Source organism: Gracilinanus agilis, chromosome 2 (assembly GCF_016433145.1).
Source record: "Gracilinanus agilis isolate LMUSP501 chromosome 2, AgileGrace, whole genome shotgun sequence".
In the NCBI taxonomy this organism is placed as follows: Eukaryota; Metazoa; Chordata; class Mammalia; order Didelphimorphia; family Didelphidae; genus Gracilinanus; species Gracilinanus agilis.
The window spans coordinates 16,608,898-16,623,684 of record NC_058131.1 but is presented as its reverse complement, the minus strand read 5'-3'; the positions used below and the strand labels follow the sequence as shown (position 1 = coordinate 16,623,684).

The 14,787-nt window shown below is 44.9% G+C and overlaps 1 protein-coding gene across 1 annotated transcript in view; it reads left to right on the top strand.

The window, feature by feature from the left end:
* DOCK5 (dedicator of cytokinesis 5) overlaps positions 1-14,787 on the top strand; it is a 159,235-nt gene that overhangs the window by 124,349 nt on the left and 20,099 nt on the right. The window contains exons 39-44 of the mRNA XM_044659253.1: positions 2,437-2,526; positions 4,785-4,889; positions 6,677-6,818; positions 13,064-13,145; positions 13,716-13,800; positions 14,262-14,348. Of these exons, the coding sequence (XP_044515188.1) occupies positions 2,437-2,526; positions 4,785-4,889; positions 6,677-6,818; positions 13,064-13,145; positions 13,716-13,800; positions 14,262-14,348 (591 nt within the window). The remainder of the gene's footprint in view (positions 1-2,436; positions 2,527-4,784; positions 4,890-6,676; positions 6,819-13,063; positions 13,146-13,715; positions 13,801-14,261; positions 14,349-14,787) is intronic.

Here is a 14,787-nt window from a genome sequence, read left to right as displayed (position 1 = left end):
GAGTAGATAAGTGTAGGTCTGCCTTGGCAGGCAAGAAGAAGCTGCAAAGAAAGTAGCTAGATTTGGGGGGCTTAAAGGGGTTGCTTAGATATTTTAATATAAAGTTAAGTGATTTCCTATCCTGTTCCTAACTCCTAGTTTCTATCCTCTCCCTACCTCTTCTCATAGAACAAATAAGTACAGGTTGTATCCAAACTGCTTCTAGCCTTCTATCCACCACCTACAAATTAGTTTAACCCCTGACAGCTTTGCATTACCAACTATCCATCAATATCTATTACCAATATGTTATCAGCTTAAGTATATTTTAATATAATTATATATATTATATTATAGTCATATATAATATATGTAAAAATAAAGTCACAACATCCTTTTTTCTCAGGGCTCTTGGCCAGAGGTATCAAACTTGGAACCCTTGGGCTAAAGTTCTGAGTGTTGCCTGAACCAGATTAAAATGTCCTTGAGAATATTTAACAAATAGTACAACAGAACAAAGATAATGTGAATGTGTGGTTTTCTTTTCTTTTTTCTTTTTTTTAAACCTTTACCTTCCATCTTGGAATCAATACTATGTAATGGTTCTAAGGCAGAAGAGTGGTAAGGGTAGGCAATGGGGGCCAAGTGACTTTCCATGGGTTACACAACTAGGAAGTAAAGTGCCTGAGGTCAGATTTGAACCCAGGACCTCCTATCTCTAAATCCACTGAGCTACCTAGCTGCCCCAAATTTGTGGTTTTCTAAATTAATATGCAGTAGCAGCAGGGTTCCTTAGGTTAGTCGCCCCGTTTTCTGTGTTGTTGCAGAGAAAGAGACTAGCTGCTTTGGTAGTATGTGGTCCTTATCTAGGAGTTCCTTCCACAATGAAATCATTGGTCCAGCCTCAGCACTTCTTCTCCTCAGTCTCTCAGGGAGTTAGAAATAGGATATTGCCTGATATTTTCTCAGTACTCTAAGATTTTTCAAAGGATTTCAATGCATCATCTCATTTGAATCTAACAACAACTATATGAGATGGGTTATCAAATTAATAAACCCATTTTCCAGAGGAAAAACCTGAGGCTCAGAGAGGCCCCAAAAGGTTAAGTGATTTGTTCAAGGTCCCAAAGACAATCATAGGTCTAAATATAACCTCAAGGGTCATCTAGTCCAACCCTCTCATTCATTACAGATTAGGAAACTGAGAGCAAGAGAGTTTCCATGACTTGCCCAAGGTCACATAGGTAGAAAACATCAGAAGCAAGATTTGAACCCAAGTCCTTGGACACCAGAGCCAATGTTATTTCTGCTACATCTTGCAGTTTTGCTGCTGGAGACAGTTTATAGTGGTAACCTTTGCTATGGAGATTCTCCAGCCTATATAGTAAGAAGAGTTTGAGGATCCCACATAGCAGCACATAAGTTTCATGCTTTGGGTTTCAGCTGGAATATTTTTAGACAGTAAGAGAAGGGACCAGAGCCCTGGAGTAAATAGAAAGTTTAATGAATTCTCTAAAGACAATGGTGTGGTACAAGCCAAAAAGCACTGTCTTTGGAGATGGTCTGAGTTCAAATCCCAGCTGTGGTGCCCTTGGGCAAGTCATCTCCCCCTTCTGGGCTCTAGCTTCTGCTCTGAAATGAAGGGGTCAGGTAGCTATCCTCCCATCCATCAAGCAAGAATCAGTAATATGTCAGGCTCTGTGCTAACTAGCACTGATAGAAAAGAAAAGCAAAATTAGTCCCTGCCCTTAAGGGGCTTATGTTCTGTTGGGTAAAATGACATGTCAAAAGATCAGTGGCTCAGTGGATTGAGAGCCCAACCTAGAAATGGGAGGTCCTGGGTTCAAATCTGCCCTCAGACACTTTCTAGCTGTATGACCCTGGACAAGTCACTTAACCCCCATGGCCTAGCCCTTACCCCTCTTCTGCCTTGGAACCAATACACAGTATTGATTCTAAGGGGGAAGATGAGGGTTAAATAAAAATATAGGTCGATACAAGATCCATACAGAGAGGATGTAAGGTAACCTTTGGCATTGCAGACAATCGGAATTAGAACTCAGGATTCTCGCTGCACCGTGTTTTCTTGCTCACCAAACCCGAGCTGGCTTTCTCATCAAACAGTCTTGGCCGCTGTCCAGCTCTTACTGTCTCTTAGACCTTGGCCTCTAAACGATTTCTGACATTGTTCGGGGGAGGCATGGTGTTCCTCAGAGTCTGGCAGGCAGCACCGAGAGGAGGACACCTCCTTGGCCAGAGAGCCAAGAGACACAGAGGCTCGAGAATGTCAGCGAGGGGTCAAGCCCATCCAAGAGATCCAGGCGGCCAGGAATGTCGGCAGTAACTGAACCCAGCTGCCGGCCTGCTGCTTCTCCTGGACGCTCATGAATGGTTTTCGCAGCTGATACAATCATTCTCTTGTTTTCCATCCCCATCCTGACCTTCGCCTTCCGGAAGATGTGGGAGAAAGCCATCAAGCTCAGCAAGGAGTTGGCCGAGAACTACGAGAGCAAAGTGTTCGACTACGAGGGGCTTGGCAACCTCCTGGTGAGTCCTGGGGGAGGGTGCCGTGGGCAGTCTGGGCGCGGCTCTGGAGGCTCACCCAAGGCACATCCATTTGGCCCCCAGAATCCCGCAGGGTTTTAGAGGGCAGCGAGCATAGCAAAGATCTTTCTAAGCTTTGTTTTCATTGAAATAGCTTCAGAATTGGGGAAACAGCTGAGTAGAGGCAGCGTCCTATTCTTTGTTGATGGAAGAAAAGTTATAATGGATGGAAAATGAGAGCAATAACCAACCTCAGACCCTGAGAGTGGTCCCCTTTGCTCCAAATATCCCAAAACCTAGCCTGGGGGACATGAGAAGTGCTGGCTTTGCAAAGTGCTTTGAATGTGGCATCTTACTTTAGTCCTGTGAGGCAGTTCTTACTGTTATCTTCATTTTGCAGATGGGGAAACTGAGTCTGAAAGAAACTGTCATTTTCCCAGAGCCACGTAGCTAGAAAGTGTCTAAAGGCAGGATGCAAGCTCACATCATCCTGAATCCAAGACTAACGCTGTCTCCGCTGAACCCCCTAACTCCTGCCTTGTGAAATTAAATTAGGGAAGAAATAGGACTAGCCCATACTGGCGTACATAGAGGGTTTTGGTTTTGAGTTTGGTCTGAGTTTTTTTTCCCTCAACATTCAACCTTAGTAAAGAGCAGAATCAGGGCACTGGATTTATAGTCAAGAAGACCTGGATTCAAATCCAACCTCATATATGAGCATTTTTTTAAACTCAGTTTTCATAGGCAGCAAGATGGCTTGATGGATTGAAAGCCAGGCCTAGAGACAGGAGGTCCTGGGTTCAAATCTCACTCAAGATACTTCCTAGTTATATGACCCTGGGCAAGTCAATTCCCATTGCCTAGTCCTTAATCACTCTTCTGCCTCAGAACCAATACACCATATTGATTCTAAGACAGAAGGTGAGGATTTTTTAAAACTCTTACTTTCTATATTATTAACAGCTCTAAAGCAAAAGGGCAAAAATTAGGCAAACCAAGTTAAATGACTTCTCTAGAGTCACAAAACTAGGAAGTATCTGAGGCCAGATTTGAACCCAGGACCTCCCAACTTCAGACTTGGCACTCTATCCACTATGCAAACCTAGTGGCCCTAATACTTAATTAGCTTTGTGGTCTTAAGCAAGTAATTTGATCTCTCTGAAACTCAGTTTCCTTCCCTGTAAAATGGGGAGAGGGTTAATGATGCCCATTAAATAGATCTCACAGGGTGCAACATGAATGAGATAATATTTCTAATTACTTTATTTATAACCTTCATTTCTGACTATATTCCTCCCTAACCCCTCAGTCATTGTATCAAGAAACTTGTACGTTTAGAAAAAGCAGAACAGCAAAACCAAGTCCCTACATTTCTTGTGCTATCCACACCCATAGTCTAGAGCAGTGATTCCCAAAGTGGGCGCCACCGCCCCCTGGTGGCTGCTGCAGTGATCCAGAGAGGCGGTGATGGCCACAGGTGCTTTTATCTTTCCTATTCATTGCTATTAAAATTTTTTAAATTAATTTCCAGGGGGCTAAGTCATATTTTTTCTGGCAAGGGGGTGTTAGGCCAAGAAAGTTTGGGAACCCCTGGTCTAGAAAAAAGAAAAGGAAGTCCATTTTCCCATCTCTTCCTTATGGCCTTAATTGGTCCTTCTAAGCACAGAGGGTCTTATTTTGTTTATTGTTATACTTTCATTTATATTGTTTTTATTTTTTAAAACTACTTTCAGTCTTAGAATCAATATTGTGTATTAGTTCTAAGGCAGAAGAGTGGTAAGGGTAGGCAATGAGGGTTAAGTGACTTGCCCAGGGTCACACAGCTGGGAAGTGTCTGAGGCCGGATTCAAACCCAGGACCTCCCAGCTCCAGACCTGGCCCTTTATCCCTTGTGCCATTGGGCAGCCCCAATACTCATATGTTCTGTGGTCTTCCGTAGGTAACTTGATCTCTCTGAAACTGTTTCCTTCCCTGTAAAAGGGGGATCATGATGCCATCTCCAGGCCCTGAGCCACCTGGCTTCCCTCTACACTTGTACAGAGGAGGAAGGTAGAGGGAGATTTCTGCCTTCTCTTGGGCCAAGGGTGCTCCTTGTCCCTTTGGAACGGCGCCTTCAGATTGTTCTTTCTAAAGGGCAGTTCTTTCCATTTACACTGTTGTTTTCCTGGCTCTTGGCACGGCCTCCCCTTGTTCCTGAAAGTTCTCTGTGTGATCTGCGAGCTCCCCAGATCCTACTTCTTCCATTTCTTCTTTCTTTTCAGAAAAAACGGGCCTCGTTTTACGAGAACATCATCAAAGCGATGAGACCCCAGCCGGAATACTTTGCCGTCGGTTACTACGGACAGGGCTTCCCGTCATTTCTTCGGGTAAGAGGTCCCCGTGGGCTCGGAGGCTGCTGGAGGGGGCCAGGACTCAAAAAGAAAAGAGCCTTTTCTCGTCTTCCCCGGGCCGCTCCCCCCCAGCCTTGGGTTAGCATCTGGGCCTGGTTCTTTCTCAATGTGGGTGGCAGGGAAGAAAACATTTCCGGAACTATCCAGGACCTCCACATCCCCCCCAAGCCCCCAACTCCCATCCCAAGACACCACCAACATCATTCTGGCAGAACTTTTTAGCAAATGGTTTGTCCCAGGTGGAATGAGATGGAGAAAACAGGCCACTGCTGTGTCCGGCTAGAAAGAAGGAAGAAGCCGTTCATTGTTTATTGCTGCAGTTGCTAGCTAGAACTGAAAACAGCTCGGCCTCCGCTCTGAGGCTCAGGTTGCCTAACAAGACCCCATCTACCCTGAAAAGTGGGGAGAGCACACCGGCTTCCCCAGGGCTTTTCACACCCTTAATGAGAAATCAGTGTGCTGGAGCAGAGGCAGGGGGGCTCCTCATTGAGCCAAGCTGGGCCCCTTCTCTCTGACCATGAGCAAGGGTTTATTTAACATCTCTGAGATGTAATAACTCAGACTATCCTGTTCCCTACAGCATGGGCTCCAAGGTTAAGAGCGAATTAAATTCTGAATGAAAAAGGAATCTGAAGTCTTCGAAGAGTGTAGATGGAGGCAGCTCAGTGGCTACAGAGCTGGACTGGGAGATGGGAGATCCTGGGTTCAAATCTGGCCCCAGATATTTCCTAGCTGTGTGATCTTGGGCAAGTCACTTAATCCCAGTTGCCTACCTCTTATTTGCTCTTCTGACTTAGAACAAATACTTAGCATCCATTCTAAAAAGGGTCAAAAAAAAAAAAAACAACTATATATGAGGCAGCTAGGAAGTTCAGTGGATAAACTCCAGGCCTGGAACTAGGAGGACCTGGATGACAATTTGGCCTCAGACATTTCCTAACTGTGGGACCCTGGGCAAGTCATTAACCCTGATTGTATAAGCTTCATTGCTCTTCTCTTAGAATTAAAATTAAGAGGGAAGGGGGCAGCGAGGTAGCTCAGTGGATTGAGAGTCAGGCCTAGAGATGGGAGGTCCTGGGTTCAAATCCGGCCTCAGACACTTCCCAGCTGTGTGACCCTGGGCAAGTCACTTGACCCCTATTGCCTACCCTTACCACTCTTCTGCCTTGGGGCCAATACAGAGTATTGGCTCCAAGATGGAAGGTGAGGGTTTAAAAATAAAATAAAGTAGAAGAGAAGTAAGCGCTAGGCTTTCACTTCCTAATTTCTCTAGACTATTGTATTAGAACATCATTCCTCTGCCCAAGCCCCACCAGCAGCCTGAACTGCTCTCCCTGGCTTTTTAGCCTTCATCCCAATGACTTGGCCTTAATTCATAGGAGAAATCTAACATCTCCCCATTTCCCCATATAGTTCCTGTTCTCCAGATGGGCTAGACCGTGCTCATTCTTACCTCTTAGCTCACATTATTCCTCCTTTAATAATAATAACGTGTTTATTCTTTTTGTCCCTAACCCTGGCAGGTAGGTATTATTATTCCCATTTAAAGATGGGGAAGTCGAGGCAATCAAGAGGTTAAGTGACTTGCCCCAGGGTTTACCCTGCTAGTAAGTATCTGAAGCTGGATTTGAACTCAGACCCTCCTGGCTAGAGGTCCAGCTCTCTATGCACTGCGCTACCTGGCTACTTCATTGCTGACTGAGATCTTGGCCCCTTTGCCCTGTTTCATTCTAAGCCTCCCTCTCTCTTTCTTGAACACGCAGAACAAAATCTTCATCTATCGAGGAAAGGAGTACGAGCGGAGAGAAGACTTCAATCTGAAACTGCTGACTCAGTTTCCCAATGCTGAGAAGATGACCAGTACAACGCCTCCTGGAGAGGAAATCAAATCATCTCCCAAACAGTGTATCCTTTTCTGTGGTTCTCACTCGACTTGGCTAGGAGCAACCCCAAGTAGTGTCTTGGTTAGACTCCCTGTGACCATCAGGCATTTGCTTCGCCTCTCTGCCTCAGTTTCCCTTGGGTAATAAAACCTCCCCCCTTCAAATTCAGTTCAGTTTTATTTGTTAGATATTTATGAAGCTCCTACTATATGCTGGACATTGTACTAGAGACGGGAGTTCCAGAGACAAGACGTTCCCTGGCCTCTAGAAATTCCCTGGAGAAAAGACAACACATGCAGATAAATAAAGGTAAAATAAAGAAGGGATTTGAGTAGGGAGAGATGATGAGTAAGAACCCACGTGGGCTAAGGGAAAGGGCTCAAGACACGAGCCAGGAGCTCTCCTTCTGGGCCCCAGTCAATCATCACCTGCTTATATGGAGCCAGCCCCACTCCTAGAACCTCCAGGAGACCCCATTTCCTCATCATGAAAATACGAGGCTACATCAGCTGGTCTCCAAGGCCCCCTTTCAGGTTCTATGATTCTTTGAAATTCCAAGTTTAAGTTCTCTAATCTAGGAAGAGAACTAATGAGGAGAACACTAGGCTAACCTAGCAGGATACCTGGATTTGACTAAGTTATGTGGCATAGTGGATAGAGAACTAGCCTTGAAACTAGGAAGACCTGTGTTTGAGTCCTGTCTTGGCAGATACTGGCTGCATGACCTTGGACAAGTCCCTTAACCTCTCAATACTTTAGGCAACTCTCTAAGATTTTAAGGTACGGAGAAGGTGTCAATTTGCATGAATGGAGGGAATTCCCTCACCTGAACACTCTCTATTCTGGTAAATCCCTAAGTCCAGTCCTTATCTCAATCCTATTCATCCTCCAGATAGTTGGCTAATTTCTAGGAACAGTAACTGAAAATTTGATCTCTAATGGTTTCTAAATTTTTCTGAGCCAAAACTGTGAAGGGTTTTAAGTGCCAGGAGGAGAAGTTGGTTTGCTTATTTCCCTACAGGCAATAGGGAGCGACTAAAGATGCCTGAGCAGAAGTGTGACCCAGTCAGACATGGTTTTTAGTATGCTTATTTTGACAGCTGTAGGAAGATGACTGGAAAAATGAGAGACAGGAAACTAGAGATCAACTGGGAGTCTATTGAAGGGCAGCTAAGATAGCAGAGTGGATTGAAAGCTAGACCTAAAGTCAGGAGGCCCTGGGTTCAAATTTAGCATTAGAAGCTTCCTAACTGTGTGACCCTGGTCAAGTCACTCAGCCCCCCACTGCCTAACCCTTATCACTCTTCTGCCTTGGAACCAGTGTCAATTCTAAGACAGAAATTAAGGATTTTGAAGGAAACAAAAAAAAAAAAAGGATCTGTGTAGGATGGAGATGATGAAGTTTTAAACTAAAGTAGAGCTTTTATGAGCAGAGAGAAGATAGATGCAGAATGTGTTGTGGTTAGATAGGAGAATCACCTGAATAGACATGATAATTCAGTTTATTGGTGCTAATGAAATTACTGAGAGCTAGAGAGGATGGAGAAAATCAAGAGAAGGACCAGGACAGACCTTTGAGGACCCTCTTCATGAGGATGAGACATGTAATGATGGACCAACACATAAGATTGAGAAAGCGTTTGGTGAGATTTCTTTATTTCAGCTTTTTAGCTGGCCTCTTTCTCTTTGCCAAGAATGCTTTGAAGGTCATTTCAGGTGGTCCTAATAGTATAGCCTTGGGTGAACATGTTTATATTGTTCACCGATTGCATTTTGGCTTGGAGTCAGTAAGATCTGAGTTCAAATCTGCCCTCTGACACTTTCTAGCCCTGAGACCCTGGAGAAGTCACTTGACCTCTGCCTACCTCAATTTCCTCAACTGTAAAATAAGGATAATAACAGCAACTACCTCCTCACCACCATCACAACCCTTCCAAACCAGTCCCTGAGAGGGAGGGGCAGGTCATCGGAAGCAGTTTGATTGTCTTCCAGGAGTTTATAATCTGGCTCCTTATTTTCATATTTAGGATGTGATATAGTAGAAAGAATTCTTGATGTGGAGTCAGAAGTCCTGGGTTCAAACCCTTTCTTTTTACTACTGTAAGGGTTAAAAATTAATGTTAGATTAAATATAAGAGAATGTGGTCGCCAAAATTGATATATATAGTCAAATGACTTTTTAGCAGCTTTATTTACAAAATAGAGGGAAAGAGTAAAGTAGAGAAATGAGAAGAGGGTAGAGAAAGTATCTAACCTATCATACTAGGCAATTACTCCAGCCCAGTCTGAACCAGGAAGGGCTGGTTAACCATCCACTGAAGGACTCTCAACCAGAGGGGACGTTTAGCCGGAGGACCCAGTGGTGAATAAACATGTGGCCTCCTCTGGCAATTAATCTCTCCAGAAGCCAGGAAAGAAGTCAGCCTTTTCACTCAAATGTAAAGGTGATTAAAATGAAAAGGTTGGACTAAATTATTAACAGTATTGTCACCAGGAATTAATTACTCAATTCCAAATGATTTTTATGGTAATTTATTTATAAAAGAGGGAAAGAGTGAAAGTAGAGAAATGAGAAAAAGGGCAGAGTAAGAAATATAGCTTAACGAGCTAGACAAGTAGTTCCCAAATTTTTTTTGGCCTACCACCCCCTTTCCAGAAAAAATATTACTTAGCCCCCTGGAAATTAATTTTAATTATAAATAAATTTTAATAGCAATTAATAGGAAAGATAAATGCACTTGTGGCCATCACCGCCTCTCTGGATTGCTGCAGCACCCACTAGGGGGTGGTAGCGCCCACTTTGAGAATCACTGAACTAGACTATTGCTCAAACCCTGGCTTGACTCCAGAAGCAGAAAATCCAAGAGCTGTCTTACCAAATGCTGTTCAAGTGCCAGAGTCCCAGCTCCTCCATGATCCAGATTCAGGATGAAGAAGGTGGTCACAGGAAGTTTTTTCCACTTTTAAAGACCCTTCTTTGTGCCACTTCCTGTGCCTTCCCTTACTTTACGAGGACCAATAGCAGTTGATAACTTTGCTTAGGACTGCCCAGGGGGCAGTCAGTTGTTTCTCAGTTGTCACCCACTTTAGCAGGTGGGTTGCAGACCTCCCCCACTTATGCATTAAGTAGGGTGTATATATTGACTTCTGGTGATTAAATTTAAAAGTAGGCAAGAGGAGAGTTAATCTTCACACTAAGTTGGCCAAATCATTTAATCTCTTGGAATCTCAGTTTCCTCGTATTTAAGCTGGGTGTTTTGGCTTAAGTAATTTCTAAGGGTCTCCCAGCTCAAAATTTTTAGTCCTATGTTCTTCATTAATATAAGTGTATGATTTTTTTAAAAAGCATGTGTGACTGAAAGAGGAAATGAACTGGCAATATATGTCCTTCATTGATATCAATATGCGAGACAAAAAAAAAGAATGTGATTTAAAGAGGAGATAGACTAATTATATATGTCCTTCACTAATATGAAAATGTAGGACAGAAAAAGAATGTATGATTGAAAAAGGAGATTGGTAAAAGGGATGTTCTTCATTGATATGAGTGGGCATGACAGAAAAAGAATGATTGAAAAAGAAGAGGAGCTGGTAATGGGTCAAGAACAAGTTTTAGCCGGTGAATGGACAGCCCATGAGTTCCATTAGCATCCTCGTGATTTCAGGAGAAATAGCCTAAAGGTCACTAAACCATTTAGCATGACCACCACTAGACATATACAAAGGGAGAAGACCCCTATTACAAAAATATTTATAGAAGCATTTTGTTGTAGTAAATGATGAGGAATAAAGTAAGTCCCCATGAATTGGAGCATCACCAGTCGAGTCGTGGCATGGAATATAATGGAATATAAGTGCATCATTAAAAAGGTGATCAATAGAGAGAATTCCACAATGTGGGACAACCCAAAGAAGATGTCCAACATGTTGGACCCTTTTGGTAAACTTGACAGAGGACATGGACATGAGTTTCACTGGATGGACCACCATCTATATGATTGGAGGGAATATCCATATGGAAAGCTAAAAGAGCCATTAGTGTCTGGAAGTCTCTCATTCGTGTCTTCCCATTTGTTCTAGAGGGTCTCTGTAGTACCAAGAAGCATGAATAGACATTGAGTCATGGTCCTCAGGGCTTGAACTCAACCAAATCAGTCAACAGACTGAAAAAGTTAGTAATGGTTCCCACTTGTCAGTTCATTATAGTGTAGCTTGTCCCAAGCCAGCTCCATGTATGGCCTTTTCCAATATTCTTCAGAGCACACCCTGAGGTGCACCAAAGGCATCTTCACTTCCTGTGTATTTCCTTCCCGCTCCCTTCAGAGTAAAAGCAGCTGTCCTGAAGGCTGCATCAAAGCATGAACGCCTTTGCTTTCCTATGTAATGACTCTTGGCTAGCCCACTGGCAGTCTCAGTGAGTCTTATGTTTTTCCAGGCTGGAATAAGCCCATAGTTATGTGTTAACATTTTCCAATACATTTTCTTTCCCAAAGGGAAGCACTCATAACCCCTAGGACAGGTTCCAAGGTTCAGCCACCCCAGGTTGGAGAGTGGTGACCACCTGCTTTCCAGGCCAGGAGATGGGACCCTTTGCCTTGCCATCTCTTCTGCTGCTGGACTCTAGGGACCACCAAGACTTTCCACCCACCCTGCAGCTGAAATCTCCTATATGTATTGTCTCCTCCCATCAGAAAGTAAACTCCTTGGCATTGGGGACCACCTCACTTTTCCATCTGTCTCCCCAGTATTTGGACTATATTCAGTACTAAATAAATGCTTTCCTTCATGGAAAGGCTTCTAGGAATAGGCTTTGATTTGGGTCCTGGAAAAAAGTATTCAATGAATAAACCTTCTTAAGACTCAAGGGAGTATGGTTTATGGGGGCAGCAAGATGGCTCAGTGAATTGAGAGTTAGACTTGAAGATAGAGGGTCCTGGGTTCAAATGTGACATCAGACATTCTCTGGCTGTGTGACCTTGGGCAAATCACTTCACCCCTATTGCCTAGTCCTTATTGTTTTGTTGCCTGGAACCAATATATAGTAGTGATTCTAAGGCGGAAGGAAGGAAGGAAGGAAGGAAGGAAGGAAAGAAGGAAGGAAAGAAGGAAGGAAAGAAAGAAGAGGCAGTGTGCTATAGTTGATGGGGGACTTGATTTGAAGTCAAGACTCATGTTTAACTCCAGTGTCTTGACACTTACAAGTTGTGTGATTCTAGGCAATTTATACCACTGCTTCTAGCCTCATTTTCCACATCTATAAAAGAAGCCCCAAAACATTTGTGGTTCTAACCTCATGGGACTATTAGAAGACTTTAAGGAAACAGTGCATGTAAAGCATCACAGCATTGACAAATACCCAATCAGCCAATAAACATGTATTAAGCACCTATTATGTGCTGGCACTGTGCTAAATGCAGGGGGTGCAAAAAAGATAGAAGACAATCTCTTCTCACAAGCAGCTCGGTCTAATAGGGAAGACAATAAGCAAATAAATATGGCCAAACAAGCCACAGAGTTTGGAAATAATCAACAGAAAGATCTTAAGGAATTAAGGAGGATTGAGAAAGGCTTTCTGTAGGAGGAGAGACTTTAGCGGAGACGGGGAAGGGAGACAAAGAGAGGAGGTCCAATGCATGGGGGATGGCCCACAAAAATGGCCAGAGTCGGGAGATTGGGCATCTCGTTTGAGGAACAACAGGGAAGTATCAGCATCTCTGGACTGAAGAATATGTGGTGGGGCAGGATGTAAAGTGTAAGAAGCCTGGAAAGATGGGGAAGAGGAGATCAGGTGATGAGAGGCTTGTCAAGGAGGAGTCGGGGCTGTCCTCTGAGATCTATTGGTGCATCATTATCCAGTCTGGAGTCTGGTAGCAGATCCTCTTCCTTTGATGCTTCTCCTGCCTGAGGTCTTAGGAGTATTCCTGTCTCCAAGAAGAGGTGAGGTATAGCCATCCCTCTACTTCCTGGCGTGAATGGTCAGGCTTAGCCAAAAGAATGAGCTGGGATAACGGGGCACGTGGCTTTGCTTTGTTGCCTTAGTGATGCCTCATCTTCCTTTGAGGCTTTCACACCAGAGCTATCAAGGACAGTGCTGAGCACCAGCTCGTGGGCTAGGTTGGGGAATGAGGTAAACTAATCTTGAATAAGAGAGCACCTTTTAGAACCTTTGGGAGAAAGGGAAGTGCCCCAGAATGGCCATTTGGAGACCTCTGGGGGTGGCTTCTGGAAGACCAGGCTCCCCCATTGCTCCCTTAACCAGAGCCTCAGATGTGCAGTGCTTCACGGTGAAGCCCGTCATGAACCTGCCTTCAAATTACAAGGACAAACCTGTACCAGAACAGATCTTGAAGTAAGTCATTGGCAAGCGAGGCGGACTTTCCCCCTTGGCCAGAGTCATGGCATTGTAGGGTTAGAGCTGAAAGGGGCTGAGTGTGGCGACCCCAGGGGGAGCTTGCTAGTGAGCCCTCTGCGCCCCCGTGCAAGACTAGAACGCTTCCCACCAAGCCTCCTGGTCCTAAAAGCAAGGTTAGAAAGTGGACGTTTCTCGAGTTCCGTTCAACCAGACATTCGCACACATTAAGAGGCCGAGGCAAAGCTCACACTACCCCGATCGCATTGTTGTTGTTGTATTTAGAATGTGGCAGTCAGAAAGGCCTGTTGGAATGTCCGTCTGTCTCTGGACAAGCTGCGTGACTGGTCTGCGTGCCCCGGGCTCCTCCCTGGGACTTTTCTAGTAACAAAGCCAGGCTGCCATCGATGTCTGTGCAATGAGTTAGCACGGGTGGGCGTTCCCCATGCCAGGCTGGCCAGCTCACCAGTTAATTCACGTGTAGATGACCTCAGATTTAGATCGGAGGGGCTGGCTTATCCGAGGCTGGTCAGGACACGGGTAACTGGGCGCTCTGACCTCCTTCTCCAGCTACTATCGGGCCAACGAGGTGCAGCAGTTCCAGTATTCCCGACCCTTTCGGAAAGGAGAAAAGGATCCCGACAACGAGTTCGCGGTGAGTCCCATGTTCTCTCCCCACCTAACAGACAGGTGGCGACCCCGAAGGGTCCGACCTGCCCCACGCTCCAGTGTCTCCACTCTCTCCCCAAGCCTGTGATGCAGAACAAAAGAGAAGGTGCTTAGAGGGGGCGATTCTGGATTTCTCTTCTCCACCACCACAGACGAGCATTCTTTGTTTCTCTTTTTTCAGGGCTCCTTCATACATACTTAGCGCTTATGAGAATTTCACAAGCTAATATTCTGGACCTTAACCCACTGACTGTTCCCTATTCTAAGGGCCATCCCAGATGTGGCACTCTAGGTTTCCATGTTCTAGAGTCCCTCCCAGCTCTCACATTCTCCAATCTAAATATTTTATGGAAAATTCACTCCCAATCTGTGAGCAGGGCACTGGGAGTTGGGAGGGCTGCAATTCTGTTTGGTTGCCTCAGTGGTTCCGCTCCCTTCTGCTCCCAGACACTGTGGATCGAGAGGACCACCTACACCACCGCCTATACCTTTCCCGGGATTCTCAAGTGGTTTGAAGCCAAGCAGATTACCACGGTAAGTCCTCCGCCAGCCCCCTTCAGGAATGGGTCCTCAGACCCCAACAGCGCCCACGTGTCTCATTAGGGCTGCCTAAACCCCTCCCTCCCCTCAACATTGCGTTCTGACAGCCTTTCACTAAAGAAAGACACGAACTGTTTGTGTCTCTAGAGTTTTAGCAGAGAATTTAGTCATCTAATTTCCCTCAGCTGGAATCACAATGACAGATTGACCCTGCCCTGCTAGGCTGACCCCACTAGCAGTTGTGTACGTGGTGGTGGCGGCAGCCAAATTAGGCTTAGCTCAGCACAAGCATTATTCAAAACTTAGACCTTGCTTTAGTTACCCATCTGTGCCTCTAAACACCTTAAGCCAGCCTCATCTCGGCCAGCCCTGTCCCCTTGGTGACTTGGGTCAAGTCACGTTTCTCTACTCCTCTCTAAAAAAAAAAAAAAAG